We start from the raw sequence: 22,993 nt of genomic DNA, 5'->3' as shown, positions 1-22,993 counted from the left end.
AAATGTACTTCCTGCAGGCACCTGGAGTACAACAACCTGACAGAGGTGAACAGCGGCTCCCTGTACGGCCTGAGCTCCCTCACGCAGCTCTTCCTCAGCAACAACTCCATAGCCCGCATCAACCCCGACGGCTGGAAGTTCTGCCAGAGGCTGAGGGAACTGTAAGTCCTCGCAGGTTAACGAGCCTGAACCTTTCGAAAAAGACAATCCCAAAAAAACAACAACAAAAAAAAAAAAAACCAGGATACCTGGAGGACAGATCGAGTTGTGCTTTAGTGGGTTTTTTTTTCTTTTTTCAGTAACCCAACTCTCGCTGTCAAGGCCTTCGCCCAGGGTTAGATCACATTTTCCTTTAACACTCTATACGCCACGTCGTTCTCAGGATAAGCCTGTTTATCCCATAATTAGAGCCGGGCTCAACGGGACACAAGCCCTTCAACAAGAGTTTTTGTACTCGTCTCCGAAGCTTGAGGTTTCGGCAAAGGGCCGTGTAATCCCCTGTTGTTTGTGCTGTGGTAATTACACTCAAGGATTGCCTCTTCAGCCTTTGTCTCCCGAGTTATTATCCCCAGGTCTCTCCCTCTCCCCTGCGCTGTTGACACGAGTGTCGTAACGCCGCTTTAAAGTGCTTCGCTCGGCTTGGGGCGTCGCGAACCGTGAGGTAGCCTCTGCCGTCCGTGGCGCCGCGGCTTGTTTACGCCGAGCGGTCTGAGGGGATAAAGTGGTGGACGGCGTGCATTCGAGTTTGCTCTGTGTATCTCGGCGCTGCTTCCTGTGTGCACATCTTATGAATGGCAGATTGCTCCCGGTGCTCTGCTCTCCCCACCCCAGCTCGCACGAGTTTTATTATCTATAGAGCTGCGATGAGCCTCGCAGCTGATAGAGGCGAGTGACTCGTCTTTATGAGGAGGCTGTTATTGCATTCCCACTGCGCCTGGCTGAGCCGGTCATCAGTGGGGGGAATCTCTGCACACATGGCTGGTCAAGCAGACCTGAGGGCTGGCCACAGAGACCGGCACACAGAGGGCCACAGAGAGGGGCAATAAAATGACAATAATGTCTTTGAGGGACTGTTGGAAAGTTTCTGCTGGAGGATTCATGATAATTAAGATGCAATGTTTAGCAACAGACAAAAGGTAAAAAAAAACTGAAGAGATGCACCAGTAAACCTGTCAGAATAAGAAATCTATCAATTGCCTGGAAAATTCAAGTGAGCACAATAATTTTCATTTGGGCAACAGTTGTTAAAAGAGATTTAATATCATTGCAAAGCTGCCATTTTGAAAAATGCTGTAAACTTTTTTGTTTTACTTTTTTTTTTCCTTTTTTTTTTTTACAAAAGTCCTAACTGGCACTTTCTTTTCTGTATCCAAAATATCATAAAAATTCCCTAAAAACAACTAGAAATGCGAGTCAGGTAGGACTATTTTCATTAAAAGGACTGAAGAAGAATAATCTGTTTAAATATCCTAATAAAGAATCTCCAACTGAGTTTTTTTTTTTACTTCATGTTCTCAGATGAAAACTGTGTCAGTCAGGAAACGACTGTTTCCGAAATACACAGAAATCAGATCCAGTTTTTCCAAAAACAACAGAAACAACTTTGATTCATTTAGCGTTCTTATCTCATGGGAGAGAGTGTGTGTGTATGGTGGTGGGGCAGGAGGGGGGGTGGGGGGGTGCGTGTGTGTGTGGGTAGGTGTTTTCTGCAGGCTTCCGAGTAAACAAATAGCACATTAACTACCATTCTTAGGATTGGGTTTTATTTTCTGGGGTTTACCACATTCTCTTGTTGGTGTGTAAATGTAGATTATAGACGCATAACATCCCAACCAGGACGGTTTCCTCCCTGCTTGATGATTTGGATCTCAGCTTTGCTTCCATGTCTGCTGAATCCATTCTGCTAGCAGCTTGTTACACCACGGAAAAACAGACATCACAGGCTTGGAAAGCGCTTTCAAATCAGCCGTGAAATTTAAGTCTAATGATGTTGCAAGCTGTCTTTGTGTTCTGTAAACCTGTCATCTATCTCCTTCCAGACCTCACAGCAAACTTTTTTTTTTTCCTTCCCCGTCTGTCTGCATCTGTCCCATCTTTTTCTGTCTGCGTCTTCTTCTGTCCAGGAATCTGTCGTACAACAACTTGACCCGTCTGGACGAAGGGAGTCTGGCCGTGCTGGGGGATCTACACACACTGCGGCTGGGCCGCAACTCCATCAGCCACATCAATGAGGGAGCCTTCAGGGGCCTCAAGGCTCTACGAGTCCTGTAAGTGCACCACCCTGAGCCGATATTACCAAACCTCAAATAACCCCCCCTCCCTCTCTCTCTCTCTCTCTCTCGCCCCTGATGAAGAGATAAGGTTAGACGTTCCACTTGGGAGCAGTGAAAGCTGAGCTGTTAAATATCGGTTTTGCATGTGTGATATTTGATATTTATGCCCAAGTATTCCCTTTACAAAGTGTCCTATTAGTCAGTCGCTCCAGGAAGTTGTGATTGCAAATGTTAATGCAAATTCACTCATGATTCACTAATTTTGTGCAGACTTGCATTGTCCAACAGTCTGCACAACCTTTCTGCAAATCTGACCGATCACCTTAACGTTTTCTGACCAACCACTGCAACTCTGCCGAATTTTGACCAATCCCCCTTAGCAATCTTTCAATTTAACTTCCTGTTTCATGGCGTCTTTTGAAAGACAAGCCTGCAAGATGAGGCAGGTGTGATGCTAAACTGTAACATTTGCTTTTTGTTTTTATTGCTAAATCCGTTCTGTAGGATTTGCTTAAACTGCCTAATTGCTTCATGTTACCTTGGATGACCAATATGAAGTTCTTCTTTTGCACTTTGAATCCTCCTCAGGACTTGATTTTATTTGTATTGTAAATGTTGTTTGCGCTTTTAACATTGACAAAAACTTGCCTTTTTCAGGAAGGTTATGTGCATCTATTTCAACTTTTTTGGAAGACGATGTTATGACAAAAATAAAGTAAAAAAAAAAAAACTGCAATTTTTTTTTTAAAAAAGGTGCCACGAATATCGACTCACAAAACACTGTAACATCCTGTAGGGGCTGATTAGCATTAATCTATATTCATGCCGTTTTATTTTATTTTCAGTTGCCATTTGTTGCTTTTTCCTGCCTTTCTTTTCCTCGTTTTCTCCGGTTTGGTGTCTGGACAAGCTTGGACTTGAAAGCGTTGCTTTGTTGATATGCCTCCATGCGTCTAGAACTTGAGGATAAAGACTTTTTCTTCCACCTTTTACACAAGGTGCCAAAATACAATAAAGGGAGAAAAAGTCGATGGATAAATCCGTCAAAGCCTTTTGGGTCTTGGTTCTTAACTACAGTTTAGTTGGCTCTGCTAGGAAAAAAAAACAAAAAAAAAAACACAACACAAAAAGCAGAGCCAGATCTCCATAGATGAGCTCTCTCACAGCAGGCTGATCTGCCAAACACTGGTCTCTCTCTCTCTCTCTCTCGCGCCATCTCTCTCTCTGTCTCTCTCTCTCTCTCTCGCGCCATCTCTCTCTCTGTGACACACTGGGGGCTTGTTTACTGGTCACAGAGGGAAGAGACGAGCAGTTTTGATGAGCTCTAGGCTCTTTTCCCATGTTTTTAATTCTGGTGTTTAATCACCCATATTTTCCTTTATTTCTCTATTTTTTGTTTTTTTTAGTAATCTTCTGCTTGTGCTATTATCCCTGCGTGTTATCGCATGAAAAACACTTAATGCGCTTTGCCAAGGTATTCCTACCCATATACTTTTCCACATTACAGCCACAAATCTTAATATATTTTATGAGGGCGTTGCGTCATAGATCAGGCAGAGGTCAGCAGCCTTTACAACACTGAGCCATTTTTGCATTCGATTTGTATATTTGACTGTTCAAAGCAAAATGACCAGTTTTTACAAATCGTCAAATGTTTCTATAAAAGTTAAATGATTGAATTTTTTTCAGAGAACCTTCAAATTTCAAATGGATATTAAAAATAAAACTCCTTGTACTTTGCAACCTAAAGGGAAAAAATATTTCACATAAACATTCAATATGTAAGAGAAACTGGAAAGGCATATATTTATTGCCTATACAGTTCTAAAAGTTACTCAAATTTACTCATAGCCAAAGTTAGAGTTTAAAAAGCCACTTAAGTGTCAGACCCCTGTTATAGATCTACTATTCAGAAGTGTAAGAAAAACAGTTGCATGTGTAAAATCTACAACTTTTTTTAATGCAATACCCCTAAATACAGTTCTATGCAAACAAGTGAATTGATGTTTACAGGTATTTTGCAAAGATGAATGGGCAAAAATATCAGTACTTAGCCGTGCAAAGCTTGTGGAAACATACCCCAAACGAGCTGATGCAGCAAAAAGAGGTGTTACACAAAAACCTCCCAATGAAATACAAGTTTGCACTTGTAACATGAGAAAGTGGGAGAAAATACCAAACGTATGAATACTTTTCTGTTCCATTTTTAGTTTTGCAGGATGTTTTTGAAGACCCTCCTGTCCTTGTCCTCTGCCCTCTTTGTCTCTTGAGGCAGGCCTAATCTAATCAGTGCAGGGGAGGACGGGCATAGGCAGGGCTCTGAAAAAGAGCTGGGGGAGCTTTAATTGGGTATGTGCCGCTGGTTGTGCTGGCATGGGGCTGGAGCCCACATTGGGGTGTGAAAGCTCTAAACAAGCCAGCCTGCCCTCTAATTCGGCCACAGGAGTCGCTGGCTCATTGGGGTCCACCCCCTTTTTCCGCCGGTCCCTCAGCTCCACGGCGGCTCACTCACCCACCCACCCCTGGCTTTGCTTTAACAAGGCAACGGCGATTCAGATCCAGCCAGCCAGAAAGTGTTGGAAATTGGCAGGCCTAGTCGAGCCCCATACCAAAAGCAGCAGCCAGTGGAGGCTGAAAAGAAACGGAGGGGGGAAAAGGGAGGAATAAAAGATGCTTGAAAGGGGTCCTGGTAAAGGGAGAAGGAGGTGCAGCTGACCATCAGCCTCAAATGGGTTTCTCAAGATCGGAGGAAGGCCTTTGTTGATTCAGAGGAGTCTCCGAGTTTGATGTGTTTGATCTTCATGTGGAAGGGGCAAGTCGTGGCTTCTCCTCAGCGATGACTTCATCTGAGAGTTTGTTGCACCTCACAGATGCATTCACAAGCTCCCAATGCGCTGTAAAAGAAGTCCCTCTTCTCTATTGATTCCATTGTCTATCTGCCTGACCATGGCCAAGCGTGGCCCCCTACCGCCATTAAGAGTCTTGGACGTACCCTACCTGCCACCATTACTCCCAATTGCCCGCCTCCGACGAGGCATTGTGCTCTCGCCAGTCCCCTCCATGCCATCATGAATTAAACATACGTTCCCTTGCATCGGGGGCTTGCGTCCTTACATGCACTTCTCCATCCCTCTTGAAGGAAAGAATTTGCTCAGTTGGCAGAGCAGAGCAGCAGAGGGGCTCTTCAGGCCAGGTGCAGATGGGGGGGAGGGAGGGTTGGAGCGGGGGTGAGCAGGCAACCCATAACTTTCAGGGCTGGGAAACTCTTCCCCGTAGACAGACCCCCATCCCCGTCCATTTCCTTTTGGTCCTTCTTACCCCTCCCTCTCTACTCTCCTTCTCTCTGCAGGGAGTTGGACCATAACGACATCTCTGGCACAATAGAGGACACCAATGGGGCCTTCGCTGGATTGGACAAGCTCAACAAGCTGTGAGTATCTTCCCCACATTCATTCCCACCCCCTCCATTTCACTCCCTTGTCCTGAGACTCTTTCTGCTGCTCTTTGAAAACAGGAGAATAGAAGAAATGTTTCTGTTCAAATCAAAAGTGTCTATCCAAGTCCTTACTTACTCTACACTTCCAACTACAACTACGCTTTTTTGAACCGCAAAACCCTCGTACGTCAGGGTGCATCAATTAAAATGATGTTTGGTCCGCTTTAACTGAACTCTAGTTTGTTTGCCAACAATGTCTGGTTTCTTTGGGAAGGTGTGAGTCCCAATCAAACTCTGGTTCGCCTAAAGACCTAGCTCTCGGTTCAGTTGAACGCATATTGGACGGAAGCGGACAAGAGACCACTAGAAAAAAAGCAGGAAGTGCACGTTAGTGCAAGGCGTTCTGGGTAGATACAACCAAAACAAATGTAAGAGTCTATCACTAGCGGGAGAAATAGCTTTTACCAAAGACAAAACAGAACTCTTATGACCGCCAAAATTTGGCGCTACTCTTTATTTTTGTTTACAAGAAGGAATTTGGCTCATGTCTTCTTTGGAGGTTTTTGTTTTGTTTTGTTCAGTAGTTCTTGGTGAAGTGCCACCACAGACGGGAGGGTAGAAGGCTGGATCGTTTGACTCAATTCAGTGTGAAAGTGGAACCAGCTGAAAATGTAACAACTTTGGTCCCCAATCAAACTGAGTCTACCAGACAACCAGGTGTGAAAACACCCTTATTCTATCACCAAAACCTGGAAACAAACGAGATATCCAAGTGATAATAGTGGTTCCTGGTTTGTTCAGGACTTCAAGAGTGTAATCCTCCACAATTTGGATCATGATGCTCCAGAGCTTCCTTTCAGAGTATCCTCTGGTAATTAGCTCCTTGGTCTAATAATGGCGGAACAGGATAATCACAGGACCAGGCCGCTGACTGATGTTTGGCTTCAGTGCTAGCGACTGCCCTGTGGAGCTCTAATCCTCAGGGGATGATGTCCTGCAACTTCTGGGAGCGAATCTGTTTTTAACAAAGAGATGTTGAATAATTAGATTGTCGAAAGGACGCTGTAGACGTCGAGCTCATGCCAAGGAGATCAGTCAGCCATATCGTTCAGGTGCATCTGACTAGTTATGTGTGAAAGTTGTACGAGTTTCTTTGCCCATAACTGAGCTGTTCTATATCAAGTTAGCGATTTGTGAAATTGGAGCGAGAGAGAAGCCTTTGTGGCGCTAGGCAAGCAATCATCAACCTGCAGGATGAAAAGATGACGTCCAGCCAAGATGGTTCCCAGTGTGAGCACGGCCGAAAGAAAGAGCCCAAGAAACGTGGAGAGAAAGGGCTTTTCTTCCAGCTGGCGGGGGTTCGCTCCCCCAATAGGCTCATTTCTATTTCTGCTCTGTGCCTCCGTTCCTCTGCTCCCCTCATTCCCACTGTCTGTTGTTGGGAGCCGAGAGAGGGTGAAATCGAGGGCCGTATTCAGTCATCAAACATCAAACGCCTCCCCTGACCCTGCCCCCTTTTTTTTGTTTTGTTTTGTTTTTTTCTGTCGTACCGTTGGCGGAAGCAGTCCTCTGTGTCCCAAAGCTGTGAAAGCGAGCCATGGGAAAAAGAAAATGCAGAAGGGGAACAAGAAGAGGACTTCAAAGTGTTCAGCACATGGTGCTTTGCAAATGCCTTCCTCCTCCTTGATCCTTTCCACATTTTGTCTTATTATAGCCACAAACTTCTCACTATCTTAGTGGTGGAACAAAAAAAGATGGATGGTAGGGATTGCCAGTTTTTTTTCCCCCTCACTTTTTTGTCAAAAATAAAATAAAATAAAAAATGTTCATTAGCAGTGAGGGCTACATTTTCTGTTTTTCGTTTTGCACAATACTCAACATTGTTTTTTTATTTTTATTTTAAGCAAGATACGTTTCCATTATGGATTTAATCAAAGTTTTAGTTCAACACCTGGCCTCTACTGGGCACTATTTAGTTAAAACTGGAAGAACTTTCTTGAATTTTAAGATACATTAATATTATGTTACATTCACACAACAGGCAAATGTCACCCAAATCCGTTTTAATTTTTTTTCCCATATTTACAGCACATATCCAACTTTTCCATGGCAGATTGAACAGCTCAATTCTGATCTTTTCATGCAAACAAACAAAAGCAAAAACCAGATTTGTTCCACATGTGCTACTAAATCAAATACATATCAGATGGTTTTTATTTCTATCTTTTAGGAAATGACAAAACATATATATATATATATATATATATATATATATATATATATATATATTTTTTTTTTTTTTTTTTTTTTTTTTTTTTTTTTTTTAAGTGTGCTTTTATTTCATTCATCTTTCCTGGGAGTTTTCCGAAAATTCAATCTTCATAAACAGAAAACTCAATTAATTGATAGAATCAATTTATTGATTTAATAGATGGTCTCGCCAACAAAACAGTAGCGTCCAGATAAAAGTTGTCGGTTACACTTTATTTGAAGGGGTGTGCATAAGACTGACATGATGACACTGTCATAAACATGACATAACACCTGTCATGAACATAAAGAAGTCTTTATGAATGTTTGACAGTTGTCATGAAGTGTCATTCGGTAAATAATGACACTTTTAATGCAAAGTTGCTCTAAAAGTTGCATTGAAAGTCCATTAAAAATGCCAACTTTGCATTTAATTATCATTATTTACAAAACCATGTAAAGTTTTCATTTTTAATGGACTTTTAATGCAACTTTTAGAGCAACTTTGCATTAAAAGTGTCATTATTTACCGAATGACACTTCATGACAGCTGTCATAAACATTCATAAAGACTTCTTTATGTTCATGACAGGTGTTATGTCATGTTTATGACAGTGTCATCATGTCAGTCTTATGCACACCCCTTCAAATAAAGTGTTACCAAGTTGTCTTTGAAAAGCAACCCATTTAATCTCGCTCACCCTTCCTCCTGTAAAGTCTTTACCAGTTCACATTTCCAGCATCCCCAATCCTTTTTCCTCTCATCAGACCCACCCTCACTAATTTTGTGTCTCTCTCTCTCTTCCCACCTCTTCTTCCCCTCCCTCCATCAATCGACTCCGTGCGTGTTCTGCGACGGCAGGACTCTGTTTGGAAACAAGATCAAATCGGTGGCCAAGAAAGCCTTCGCCGGCCTGGAGACCCTGGAACACCTGTGAGTACCCCACAGCAGAACGACTGGGCGTAAAGACCGGCAGAGGGAGGGCGGGGGAGCAGAGACTGCCTAAAAGTAGCTGGCAGAGGAGAGGTTGCAAGCAATTTAATAGGGCCTTTGTAAAAGGAGAAGACAGAGCGGCCAGCTGCCTCTGTCTCATTAGTCTAGCTCAATCTCTGCCTGGATGTTTTTTGTTGTTGTTTTTTTTCACCTCCTTGCCTCGGCTCAAGCTATTGAGCATATGCTGAGCTCTGCTGTAAAAACAGAATCCCTATCAGACTTTTTCTTTTTTTTTTTTTTTTTAAAGGATTTTGTTAAACGAATGTCAGAGCTAACTTACATATGAAAAAGACCTCAATATTTCCATCTTAGCGTAAAACCGTCACACAGCTGATTTAGCCAATTTCTTCCGTATCGACAGGAACTTGGGTGACAACGCCATCCGTTCTATCCAGCCTGATGCGTTCAGCAAGATGAGGAACCTCAAAAGCCTGTGAGTGGCAGCATTTTTATTATTATTTTTTTTTTTTACACAATTTCATATTATATACAATTCACCCAAATTGAGCTTTTTTTTGCATGTTACAACAAAATTCATGATGTTTTATCAATATTTAATGATACACCAATGCAGGGCTTCCCCCATAAAACTAAATAAGCCTGGTGGTAGGGAAACTAGGGCTCATCCTGCAACTTTCCGTGTTTTTGAGTTAAAACTTGCATAAAGTTGAGAAGAAATTTGAAAATATCACTAGGTAATTGCGTGCTATTGGAAGACGTGACCAACAATACCTAAACACCAAATATAAAGTCTTAAAACCCCCTAAAATAAATAAAACAGCCAAAGCTTAGCAAGTAAAACCTGGTAGCCCGCCAGGCTTATAATACACTGTGGGAGACCCTGCCGATGGAAAGTCATGCACAGTTATGAAATGAAAGGAAAATGACAAGGTTTTCAAATGTTTGCGTAGATAATCTTGAAGGTGATTCAGTGTGTTTTGCTCTCTTCTAGTCTCATCCAGAGCAACAGTTTCCTCTGTGACTGCCAGCTCCAGTGGTTGCCCATCTGGCTGCACACCTATGGCCTGCAGGCGGGTGTAAACGCCACCTGTGCCCACCCAGTGAGCCTGCAGGGAACCAGCATATTCGAAGCGCCACAAAACAGCTTTGTGTGTGGTAAGTCAGGTTTTGCAAGCGTGCTGCTTTTTTGGTCATTCCCACATGCGGCCATATGTTTCCTGACCTGCTTTTTGCATGACCGCCTCTATCCAGACGACCTTCCCAAGCCTCAGATCACAGTCCAGCCGGAGAACATGGTGACGGTGCTCGGCAGCGACGTGCGTCTCACCTGCACGGCGGCGAGCAGCAGCTCCTCCCCCATGACGTTCGCCTGGCGCAAAGACCAGGAGCTGCTCCGCCACGGCGAGATGGAGAACTTTGCGCACGTGCGCACTCAGGGCGACAAGGCCGACACGCCGGCCGCCGCAGGAGGCGTGATGGAGTACACCACCATCCTGCACCTGCGGCGCGCCACCTTCGCCGACGAGGGCCGCTATCAGTGCATCATCACCAACCATTTTGGCTCCACCTACTCCAGCAAGGCTCAAGTTGTCGTCAACGGTACGTCGTCATTGCAGGATTGATCATAATTTCTAGAACACGGAAAAACTGTACAATACTTTTAGTCTTTGTTTGGTAAGCTTTCGCTCAAATTAATTGTCTCTTCCTTGGCCACCATCTACCCTAGCATGAACTTGCTAATCAATAAATTTGGCTGTATGTCAGTAGAAGGTTTCTGACCATCTTTCTGAAAATGGAGATTTACAGGCTTGTCGCACTAGTATTTATTTTTACCAGTTGTCTTTGTGTACAAACCAGAAATGCGCTGAACACGTACAGTAGCTTGTTTTTTTTCTGTCTGGTTAAAGGCAACCAAAACAATTGTGTGAGTCTGAAACACTATCGGGAGAAATGGCTCATGATCTTCTGCAACCGCTAAAATCTTTTAGCAGATTAGAGTTAATAATAAAAGTTATTCGTTCCAACTTTTAATGTGTTTTAAATGCAGAATTAACTTAATAAAATGAGCCACAGTCTCTATAGGGTAGAAGGTCGCTATGCTAGCTGGGCTAATCGTGCTCTTTTAGTATTTGTGGTTTAGTATTAAAGACACTTTAAAATGTTATCTCTGTCATCACTTGGTTGTAAAATAATCCTCTTTTACAATGACTGGTCTCATGTCGCCTCTGCTTCTTACATTAATAATTAATGACAGCTCCCCGGAGGAAGGCTAGACAGAAATATTTTGAATGCTGTTCTTATTACACTAATATACCATAAATCAGTGTTCTGCGCATTTCTAGTACACATATCTTGGAGAAAGACTGTTTCCTGTAGAATTTTGCTGAAAGATTTTGGGTACAAAGTAAAAGAACATCTGGAAAAAGAAGCGAATCGCTCGATAATCTTTAACATCTGCCATTAAATTCTGAAGTAGAAGTTCTTGCTCAGAGTAGAACTCGGAACAAAAACCTGCACTCCTGTCTCCACAGTCCTGCCGTCTTTCCTGAAGACTCCCCGGGACAGCACCATCCGCATGGGCCACACCGCCAGGCTGGAGTGCGCCGCCGGGGGCCACCCGGCGCCTCAGATCGCCTGGCAAAAAGATGGCGGCACGGACTTCCCCGCCGCCCGGGAGCGCCGGATGCACGTCATGCCCGACGACGACGTGTTCTTCATCACGGACGTGAAGCCCGAGGACATGGGCGTGTACAGCTGCACGGCCAAGAACACGGCGGGCACCGTGTCGGCCAACGCCACCCTCACCGTCCTGGGTAAGAGGTTCCCACGGCGACGTGTGGAAATATCCGGGGTGCTCGGTTGGGAATCGGTCAGAATGAGCAGCGTTTTTATTTTTCTTTTCTCGGCAGCTGCGGCCGTGCTGCGGGTCAGGGGGCAGAGGTCGCGGATAGGGGTCAGAGTGTGGACGGTGGAGGGGTGAAGGTGGGGGGTTCTCACAGAGGGGCGTTTGTTAGGCATTCCCACCCCCTTCTCTCCTCTCAGTGGGAGGGACTACCTCACTGCAGGCCTCACTGCTCCCAGTTTATTGGTTGTTTTACTCAGCAAACAAAACAGACTTCACTCCGGTGAGCAGCGCAGCACACACACAACATCTTTGTGTTTAGATGATCAATGCATCTGCTCCCTGAAGCAAAAAAAAAAAAGGAAAAAAAAACCCCCACTATTATTCTCAAACTTTTAGATTTAGGTTAGCGCCTTCTCTGCTAATCTACCCGGCAACGCAAAACACTGAATCAACAGAGCCTGTGTGCTGAATCTGTGATGTTTGGGTTGGTGCAGGGGGATGGTGGCTGCAGTCGAGGGGCCCCTGTCTGGAAAAGAGAGATGGGGGGGAGGAGAGGAGGGGGAGGCAAAGGAGAACTGGAACAGGGAAGTACGGGGAGGGGAGGACTAGAGGGGGGGGGGAAAAGAAAAGAGAGGAGAGGGGATTGATGGAGATGGAGAAAGTATAGATAGAAGAAAAATGGGGGAGGCTGAAGTGGGTTAAGTGAGATCTCTTAATCTGTGTGTCCCACCGTGAGGGGAAGTGTCGAGTCTGAGAGGCTGACCCTCTTACACACACACACACACGCACACACGCACACACACACACACACTGTCTCTCTTTCTCTTGCACCGAATTCAATGCAGTTCATTCTCCAGAATGCAAAAGTCGCTCAGCGACACACTGGCTGCATTGTTCCACAGAGGATTCTCCCGCAGAGGAAATCTTGTTAGCGTGTTGTGATAAAATGTTAACTGATGCCACAGTCAACGAGACGGAGGAGGACCGTTGTCGAATGAGACGGGGCTTTTTTCTGGGATCCTGCCACTATTCTACTGTAATAATATGGAGCAGAAAACTTATAATGTTAACCTGACTTTTAACAGTGCACAATCCTGGCCAGTGTTTTACTGGAAATGGTGGCGTTTGTTTAAATTAGCTGAGCTCCTGGCGTTGACCAGTAGTATTTAAGCAGACTTGGGGTTATTCTGGATCAGGAGTCTGCAAACTTTACAACCCTAAGAGCCATTTTACCCCCAGCGAAGCTACGGAAAACCTTGTTAGAGCTGCAAAAACGCTACATGGCCTTTTGAGAAAACTCAACTTTAGAGCTGTAAAGTAAACAAAATCTTGCAAAGAAAAAAAAAAGGATACATTTTAATTTACACAATGCTGATATAAATATAGCAAAACCAGATCTGGTTTGCCGATGATTAAGTTGGGATGCCAATTATTCAGTTTACTGACGATTATTAAGTTACACAGTGAAAAGTTGACAGGTTAAATATGAAAATATTTAACCTGTCAGAGAGAAAAATGTGGGGTAATTTTTCAAAATGTTATGCCACATTTGTTTTAAAAAAAAAATCATACACAAGTAAATAGGAAATTGAAATATGTTAGAACAACAACAAAAAGTGTTGTTCATACACTTATGAATGTCTCAGTTCCAAAAGAAAATATTAGAAAATAAAGTATCTGTGGTTGATGCTGGTACAGACTCCAACCTAATGACAGGAAAAATAGATGTGAGCAATTGTAGATGTTTACAGTCATTATTTATTCTTCACGATTTTTAGTTAAGTCAGCAAGAGTCACTGTGAAATGTCCAAAGGGCCACAAGTTGGAGTTTAAGTCAATGTTCCTGTAGCTGAGAGAATAAATGTGGATGCTTCCTCGGTTGCTTCCTAACTAATATCTTGTCATCTGTGACAGTGGCACCCTCAGCCAAGGAAACTTAAAATGAATCCTGCTGTGTTGAGTCGGATATAATTTGGTAACTGGAGAGAAAATAAACGCATCAAATTCCAACTCCTTTCCTCCTTCCTCGTTCTCCAGAGACTCCCCACTTGGCCCAGGAAATGGAGGACCGCAGCGTGGCGGTGGGCGACACGGTGGCGCTGCAGTGCAAGGCCCTTGGCAGTCCTCCCCCCCGCATCACCTGGCTGCGCGACGACCAGCCGCTGCGACCCTCCGACCGGCACTACTTCACCCCGGGCAACCAGCTGCTGGTCATCGGCGCCGCCTCGCCGGAGGACGCCGGACGCTACACCTGCCTCATGTCCAACACTCTGGGCACGGAGCGCGCCCACAGCCAGCTGGCGGTGACGCAGCGCAGAGGCGCGTGCGCGCAGCAGGGGGGCCTCAGCACGTTCACCATCGGCATCATCGTCATCGCCGTGGTGACGAGCATCGTGGTCACGTCGCTGGTGTGGGTCTGCATCATCTATCAGACGAGGAAGAAGAGCGAGGAGTGCAGCGTGACCAACACGGGTGAGTTCAGGACCGAGAACCAGAGAGAGGATCCTGATCTATTCCCCAGTTTCTAACGTCTCCGTTTCCTCGCTCCAGACGAGACGATCGTCCCTCCGGACGTCCCCAGCTACCTGTCGTCTCAGGGCACGCTGTCCGAGCGCCAGGACGTGTGCATCCGTGTGGAAGCCGTAGGTGGACCGCAGCCCAACGGGCACGTCGTGGACGCCTCAGGTACCCATCAGTCCGCCCAGCGCTGCCTTGCTTCTCCAAATATTTGTTCTGCCAGTAGCCTCCGGCCTCTCTGAAAGCCTGCTCAGAGTCGTAAATAACTCCCAACAGACACTCTTACCACGATTTACTGCCCTCAAATGATTTATCTCCCTCCTTCGCGGCTGCAGGTTTCGACGGAGCGGTGCTGTGCACAGACTGCATGGAGACCGGTAACAGCTACTCCAACGACGCCGACTACCTGACCCACGGATACGGCCTCGCTCGGAGCGGCGAGTACCAGCAGCAGCTGCAGCAGCAGCAGCAGCTGCTGGGGCCCCCGCGGTACTCTCAGTGTAACCCGGGGGAACCGAGGGACACGGGGTCACACGCATCCGCTCCGCTCTGCAACGGCACTCCCCGCGGAAACCGAAAGGACACGCAAGAATCCGCTTTGCCCAAAAATCACGACACGATAGAGAGGAGTCACGACGAGCGGAAAGGTTCGTGTGTAGACCTGGAATGTTTTTTTTTTTTTTGTTCTCATTGCTTGGAGGAAAATCAAAAAAATCAAAAATGCCAACAGTAAGCCATAAATTTAGCTGAATTCCTGAAGCTTTACTCTCTCACAGGAATATCGCTTACATCAGGTGAGCTCACAGAGAGCTGAAGAGAAACTCAGGAGTCCTTGTCAATTTGCATCTGGTTGTGAGTTATTATTGCATGACCAGAGTCCCTCAGGACATGTGAGAGAGAGAAAGAAAAAAAAAAACGCTGAAATAAAAACCTCTCCGCGCCGCCAGACTCCTGCGGCTGCGTGTGCAGGCCTGCGCTGGGATTTAGCCGGGGAGTCATGTGATTGGAATTGGCTTTCGACTGCCGATTCTCACCTCCGCATGTCAGCGCAGCTCTGTGCTCACATTCCACTCCCTTAGTTTCCTGAAGCTGAATGATTGGTTTATGCACAAGTCCTGCCACAACCCATTTTAAGTATGTGGAAGAGACGACATACAATGCACTGCAGGAAATTTGTTGTCATTTTTAAAGAATCGCCATTTTATTTTGTATTGTAAAATGAAGAAAAACTTCAACTTTTTGTTTAAAGCAACAAAAAAAAAGGTGGATATACTTCCGTCTACGGTGTTTGGATATTTGGGGATGATGTATAGTTTCCAACCTGATGACTAGAATGACAGCAGCATCATCCTGCTGTGAAAATCTAATTCAGTTACTCCATAAAGAACTGTAAAACTTTTTTTTTTTTTTACTGTATTTAGTATTCAAAAACATATTTATCAAGTTTAGCCATTGCGGAAAGCCTAGAAAGCCACTAATGGCTTTGAAGCTTTAGATTAAAGCTTATTTATGTGTTAGAGTGGCCTAGTTAAAGTCCTGTCATCCTAAATCCAATTAAGAATTGGAACTGTGGCGTTTGCAGATGCTCTTGAGTTATTTAGTGGAGAAAAATTAAGCATCTCTACAAAATGTTAAGTTAATAGGCTAAACACAATTGCAAATGTATTTTTTCTACTTCCTGGTACCTTTGTCGATGTCGATGACGTGACGTTTTCCCTCCCGTGTGTCTTTGTCTCCGCAGCGGGCAGAGCGGGACACACGTTGGCGGGCCCGCCGTCGCAGGACGACTCCTTCCACGAGCCGGTGAAGCTGCCCGGCGGGATGAGCCGCCCGCGCACGGACACCGACTGCGAGCCTGAGCTCAGGCAGACTCTGCTGCCTAACGGACATGCCCTCAGAGCCTCTCAGAATGAGAGCGCCCCCCTGAGGAGAGCCAGCGACTAGCAGACACTGAATCAAGCCCCAAAATGTGGACTTTTTAAATAAAAAAAGGAAAAAAAAATATCTTTCTTTGCACTGGGAAATAAACTGCTACCTCACATCGAGGGGAACGATCCCGAGCCTCCCGGATCCGAGGACCGACACGGCGATTCCGGGGAGGACCAATAGGGAGAGAGTCCGGAGTTTGAAGATGGAGCTTGTGCGGGTGGCGTCCCGCCCGAGCGTATCGGCTGTACATAGTTTAAAACCTTCATTTGGGAGGTGACCGGTTTAAAGAAAGAACTCTAGCGCCAAAAAAAAAAGAAAAAGAAAATGTGACTTGCATTTGAAGCATGCAAAAACATAGGGAATCTTGTACAGTGTAATTATGTGCAGTAGGGGGGGAAAAAGAGAAATATACAGTGGGTCTTTTGACTGTACATAAGAGTTTTCTTATATATTATATAACTTTTTCAAAAGAGTGTTTGAATATATGTGCATGGCAAAGAAAGAAGTGATATTTTTATTGTTAGGGGAAAAAAAGAAAACAGCCTTTTTCAGCTTTTACCAACATCCAGCTGCAGTGCCTTATTGCATGATCAAAGATTCAACCTGTGATTTTTATTTTTTATTTAAAAAAACCAACATTTTTTTGAGAAAAATACAGGTGCACCCTTTATCGCAAACAAAACACTTGGTTGCACTTGACGGTACGTCTTTAGTTTTTTGGAGAGGAAAGTGCCACCAGCTGTGGCCTTACAGAAACACAACTCATGTACGTTGTTGCGGAATGAAGGAAGAGCTTTGATGTGAAACCGTTTCGGTACGTTTGTGGGGCAGTCAGTCAGCTCAAGCACTTTTTAAACTCTTCATAAACAGATCGTCTGTCAACAGGAGTACGGGGAACCTGCTCCGGGTGGAGCACGTTTTTCAGAGTCACCAGAACATGTGGCGTCAACCCGTTTGATGTCGTTATGCTACAGATTACCACAAAGCTGCTCTGAACCTCCTAGGATTAATGTGTCTCTTAGGATGGCTGAACTTAGTGACGTTGTGACAAATGTAATAAAACTTTGCCATCACCTGGAAGCCGCAAAAGCCAAAAATGACCCCGAATATAAATGGAGATGCACCGATCAGAGGCCAATGTCAAACAAATTCTGGCACCCTCTTCAGGGTTTCTGCACGTTTCACCAACTCAAATTTAAGAGTTTTTAAGACCATCATGAATAGAATTTAAGGCCTATCTATCCACAGAAACGTACCAACTTCATCCAACAGAGTGGTGATATATCTACTCTAACCTGTGATACGTGCAAAATAAAAAAAACAAGCTAGCTACCAAGGGTATGTTAGCAGTGAGCCATCGGTAGTTTTGACCGATCAACTGGATAGGACAGAAAAGTTAAGTGAGAAAAAGATGACAGAATATACAAAATAAAATAGCCCTCCCAACACCAAATTTTAAGTACCTGTGATTAATGCATTAAAACCCAACTTACTTTTTTAAAAACTACTTTAAGAAATCTTGAGTCCTTAATTTTAGATACCATGAATTTAAGACATTTTAAGATTGAGCAGACACCCTGTTTTTACACCTTTATAAAAAGTTTTTAAAAAAAGTCTTACTCTTCTGTCAGCATCAACTTCCACACCAAGGAGTGTTGCCAGCGCAAAACCTTCAATTTTCTCAAAAGCTGACAGTGCGCCTTATAGTGTGGAAAATACGGTAATCGGGAAAGCAAAGGCAATTTTGAGATATCAGCTAATATGAATATCGGCCGATTCCAGTCCCCAGCTGAAGTATCGGTGCATCTCTAATCGACACACGGGAGGCGGCGTCTTTCCCTTTATTTCCTATGGAGCCTACGTAGTGAAGCAACAGTCGCTTAAATTTCGAGCTTGTAGACAAAGACAGCCACAAAAATATTCTTTTTTTTTTTTTTTTTCCCCCACAATTTTTCAGTTTTTGTCGCTGTCGACTCTGCCGCGTCCCGGGTGCTGGGTTCACCCCGCAGCCCTGTACATCGAGCCCATAAGGCACATTCACAAAGAAAGCTTACAATCGTGCTTTGGTCACGAATTTGGCTTCGTTTTATGATGTTACTGCTGTAATCTTCCACAACACCCGCTGTTGTAGCAAAAAGGCCAGTACTCCACCCGCCTCCACCACTGCACTTCAGATATACGTCACGTCTTGAGGGTAACGCTGTGAACCGTTGGGAAGCCCGGGAAAATGCGCTCCAACCGAACTAGGATTAATGCGTTCAGGCACCCTCCACCTTCTCCCACAGTCCCTGAACACACCGGGCCACGTTCAGTCGGAGCAGTTTCATTGGGTTTCAGTACCAGAGGTAAGGCGGAGGACATCGTCCTCCTGTTACACCTACCAGAGGTGACTTTACCTCCGAGACCACTCAGAGATTTCCCCCCCTCCCCTCCCCCACCCTAAAGGGACGATAGACAGACAGAGAGAGAGCGCGTGAGGTGCATTTCATGTTCTGAGACTAATTTATTGAAGCAAAGCGTCTGTACCAATGTCAAAGCTAAAAAAATAATAATAAAAAAAACAACAGTGAAGTGTCTAACATGGCATTGAAGTGTCTAATAAAATCACATTTTGCTATGATGACCGGTGTCGTGCCTGTTTTTTTTTTTCTGTGTTTTTTTCCCCCCTCACTGGTGCAACAAACCCACGGAGCAGATGTTTCGAGCCGAATTAGCGTTTGGCGTCCTCGTCTCCTCCCTCCTGTCGCGGTGCTTATGGAGAAGTCATCAGTTCAAATGAAGCGTTCGCTGCGACATGAAACAAAGCTGAACCTCCAGCAGGAATCTCTCCTGGCTCCTCGCAGCTCCAAAGACAGCAGGCTTCTTTTTTTTTTTCTTTTTTTTTTTATTGTACCCCCTTCCAGCCGCGGCCTGTTGGAAGTATCAGCTTTTGACTGGAGGCTGACTTCAGGCTCAGGATGCGCATTCCAGATGGATGATTGTCATCAGGTGATTGACAGGCTCCAGGCTGTGGCCTCCACCAATCACACGGCGGCTACTGTTGCTCAGCAGCACAGTGACAGTCTGACTTGTCTTTGAAGTCATTTCTGTTTTCTCACCGATACGTGACGGACAAAAAAAAAAAACTACGGCGCCAATACCAAAATGTCTCCCTGCATTTAAACGTGCCCACGCTCATTCTTCCCATCTGACACACAGGACACATTTATCGCTCTTATAAAATGCTTATATCTATCTTTCTTGTGAAGATGCAACTAAATTTTAACATACAGTTGAAACCTAAAGTTTACATAGACGATTCCCCCCCCTAAACACCCCAAGTCTCAAGTTAAATCAGTTTCAGATCAGTTAGAATGATCAAAAATGATTTCCATTTACTGAATGATAAACATAAAATCTTTTTTTCTTATTCTGAAATAAAACAAGAAGATTGATCTGATTTAACTTCGTAGTAAGGTGGGGGTAAAAAAAAAAGTCTGGTTTCAACTGTATACACACAAAACCTGGAAAATCTCCCCCTTTGTTCTTCATTTTAAACCTTCTGCACGTCTTCTTGTCACTTTTGCGGGGAGTAAGGTAGAAAGCAGACGCTCTGCTGTAATAAGAGATCAAACGCAGAGATGAAATGCGCATGCAAGTTGCGGATCCCAGCAGCTGATGTCTCAGAAACCTTTGCAAACCGAATCAAAGCCATATGCCTGGCCCAGGCCGCAAGTAGGAAAATATTCAGGAATTTCTTTTTGTGACCAGCTTGGAACCCAGACGCATTTCTCACTGCAGCAGCGTATTAGGAATCTAAAATGCCACATCAATGCAGCAATATGGCATTGTGGGAAAGTATTTGCCCCCCTTAACGGTTTCAGATTGTCAAACTAATATTAGCAAAGATAATATGACTGAGGACAAAAACACAGACAGGCCCATCTGTCTGTGACTGGTCAATCTTTTTGATTAACAAATCAAAAGAATTACTTAAATAGGCCAGCATGAAGTAGGCCAAAGGACTTTAAAAAAGCAAAACATCACGATCTGATCTGCAAAAAATTAGAGAACATCGGCAGGGTCGGATTTACAAGGATGTACAAAGATGCTAGAGCCAGTTCCGGTGCCCTAATTCGCTAAGCAAATATTCATTTACTAACGCAACTTACCGTACATCATGCACAACAGCAGGTACAAACTGATGCATTCTGGGTTGAACTCATGATCTAGTCAAGCTACAGTCGATTTCTTGCTAAAATTTGATGCTGGATGCTAATACCAAAAAAAATATGTTTAAAACAGACTTTCAGAGGACATCCTACTTTTTCCACCCTCTAAAGTTCCTACCATGTTTTCCACATAGCTAAGGAAAGAGACACAATAAAGTCTTGACAGGTAAGACCTGAAGCTGTAATGAAGAATCTAGTGTGGAGCAGCCGAGCCTGCAGATCAACCCCACAGGCTTGCTAATTCAACAAAGTGCTCTATTGTTGGTGGCGTCTCAGGGGGAAACATACGGCTCCCGTAGGTGGGATGAGGTCAGCTTTGCTCTAGTTGGAATGTAACAACAGTGACATATCGCTGCGTCTCCCGGGTGGGTCTTTTACGCAGGTGACTGAGCCTAACAGAGAGAAGAAAATATGGATAAAACATTAAACAAACGGACATTAAACGTTGTAGCACCGGAGTCTAGAGGGTGACGGGAAAATCACAAGAAGTATAAAAGAGAGTCTTTAATTCCAAAATCCATTCCAAAATTACAGGAGCGGGTCGTAAATATCGCTCGAGTCTTTTCCACGTTATCCACCAGGAATGCAGCATCCTGGGTAATGTAGTCGGCTCCGAATCCTCAGGGCACCGAGGCTGGCAGCGTTCCCCAGGCTGCAGGGCGACACCGAGGGTCTGCTGTAGGGGGGTGAGTGCCCCGAAGCCCCGCTATAGCAAAGTGTGGCGGACCTTTTCGTACGCTCCCAGGAAGATGAAGCCTCCCACGCTGATGAAGGCCATCCTCGGAACGCTGCCTGCAAACAGCCTGCGGGAACACACGGAAATCACAGGATGTCACCTTCTCTGGAGAAATGTCAAGAAATGGACACAGCTGTAGCTCTTGCTCTTTATTCCCATAAGAACCTCTTAACACAGGGGTGTCAAAGTCATTTTCGTTTTTGGCCAAATCAAGATCATTTCTGATCTTAAAAGGGCCCGTTGTGCCAGAACGCATTGATAAAACCTGATCAAAAACCGGTAAAATACCAATGAGGTACAGAAACAGGGTTGAACATCTTTTCAGTCAGTCCAGGATTTCATGTTTGTGGGACTAATTTGGAAATATTTGTGATATTTGCACGTATTTATGACGGCAAATGCGACTTTTCATAACTCGCTGTACATATAATGGACTATCATCTGACACCAATTAAGACTGAGGCAGCTGCTTAGCACAAGTAAGAAGGCATTTGACAATTTTTGAGAAAAATCTGCAATAAACATTGCAAAAAAATTGATAGCACCAAAAGAGTGTGGTGGATTTGAAGATTTTGCACGAATTTCCAAGTGCTCTAACATTTGTTCTCTTTTTCCTCATTTGTTTATCTGCTGCGACGTTTTTAACTGCATTTACTTTTCGAATCTGTTCGACGCAAGCGAAATGTTTTTAAGAGATGCGGCGATCGGAATCGACCTGGTGATACGGATTTTAGTCGATTCCGATTTCTCTTTAAAACAGGAACTGGATGAGCGGAGCTCAAAATGAGATTTCAAGCTCACTGAGAGCGCTCGCTTGTTATCTTTATCAGGAGCGGAGGCGACGTCACACTGTGTGAGCGACATCAAGAAGCTTATCGAAACAATACCACAGAAAACGTGGCATTTCAAAGCTGACGGTGTCCAATTAAATATTAGTGTGCATCATTTTTGGGGGGGGCGTTTAACAAGTCTGAGTCAGACGACATGCTTATGCTTTCATAGAAATCGGCATATAATCCTGACACAAAGTTAATGAACAGTTGTTAAAGATGAGCAAACAGCGCCAAATTAAACATATATGCAAAAGCAGTCCCACAAAATACGTTCCAGCTTAGCTTCTAGCAGACAGTTTTAGCATCTCATGTTTAGCTTCAACATTTGACAGAACCGGACTAATTTATGGCTTTCTGGTGTTCAGGTGCTGGGAAATGGTCAGGCATAAAGCTTCAGGGTTTTTTTTTTCGTCTTTTTTTCTTTCTTTTTTTTTAAGGTCTGACTTGGGGGCCCAACGAGTCGCTGTTGACGTTATGGAGGTCAGAGGATGTTACGGGCCATGAGAGAGCGCCCATATCCCAAGAACCGAGCCTCCCACTCTCCTCCTGACACACACAGCTGCTTTTGGAATTAGGCTTCAAACCTTTGTTCCTCGTTGGAGCTCTCATCCCTCTAGTTTTTTTCTTTTCCCCCCCCTTTCCTCTCACTTTCTCTGTGCTTGACCGACGGCCAGATGACATCCACACATGTCGGTGTGCTGTCCATGCATCCGACGCCCTTCCTCACCCCCAACCCTTCCCCAAGCTGGCTCACTTATTCGGGATTTCTCCTCTGCTTCTCGTTTTTGCTGCGTCATCCACCTCTTCGACACATGCTCGTGTTGTCTCTTCCCTTTTTTTTTTTGCCCTCCCTCCTCTTCTCTCCGTCTTTCCCTTGCCGAGCATTTGCCTACCGACACCTTCTGTCTGCCAATACGCCCCCGCGCTCACATGGTCTGGCCCCGGCCCGGGCCAGATGTTACGGTTGAAGGCTGCCTCGTGCGTTGAGCTCGGCTCGCAGGCGCAAGG

General features: G+C 44.7%; 2 protein-coding genes across 3 annotated transcripts in view; one reads left to right on the top strand and one right to left on the bottom strand.

Moving 5' to 3' along the window:
* The window catches only part of lrig1 (leucine-rich repeats and immunoglobulin-like domains 1), a 44,864-nt gene extending 26,039 nt beyond the window's left edge, over positions 1-18,825 (top strand). For both annotated transcript variants that reach the window (XM_008409562.3, XM_008409563.3), the window contains 12 exons: positions 18-161; positions 2,124-2,267; positions 5,623-5,703; positions 8,822-8,893; positions 9,315-9,386; positions 9,906-10,069; positions 10,166-10,513; positions 11,446-11,727; positions 13,797-14,231; positions 14,310-14,444; positions 14,612-14,923; positions 16,018-18,825. In XM_008409562.3, the coding sequence (XP_008407784.2) occupies positions 18-161; positions 2,124-2,267; positions 5,623-5,703; positions 8,822-8,893; positions 9,315-9,386; positions 9,906-10,069; positions 10,166-10,513; positions 11,446-11,727; positions 13,797-14,231; positions 14,310-14,444; positions 14,612-14,923; positions 16,018-16,220 (2,392 nt within the window). In that variant the 3' untranslated portion in view covers positions 16,221-18,825. The remainder of the gene's footprint in view (positions 1-17; positions 162-2,123; positions 2,268-5,622; positions 5,704-8,821; positions 8,894-9,314; positions 9,387-9,905; positions 10,070-10,165; positions 10,514-11,445; positions 11,728-13,796; positions 14,232-14,309; positions 14,445-14,611; positions 14,924-16,017) is intronic.
* Positions 18,826-20,905: 2,080 nt separating this feature from the next.
* slc25a26 (solute carrier family 25 member 26) overlaps positions 20,906-22,993 on the bottom strand; it is a 62,900-nt gene continuing 60,812 nt past the window's right edge. Inside the window, exon 10 of the mRNA XM_008409561.3 lies at positions 20,906-21,219. Coding sequence (XP_008407783.1) covers positions 21,123-21,219 — 97 coding nt within the window. The 3' untranslated portion in view covers positions 20,906-21,122. The remainder of the gene's footprint in view (positions 21,220-22,993) is intronic.

Source organism: Poecilia reticulata, chromosome 5 (assembly GCF_904066995.2).
Source record: "Poecilia reticulata chromosome 5, P_reticulata-male-v2, whole genome shotgun sequence".
Classification (NCBI taxonomy): Eukaryota; Metazoa; Chordata; class Actinopteri; order Cyprinodontiformes; family Poeciliidae; genus Poecilia; species Poecilia reticulata.
This window is presented reverse-complemented; position numbering and strand designations above follow the sequence as displayed.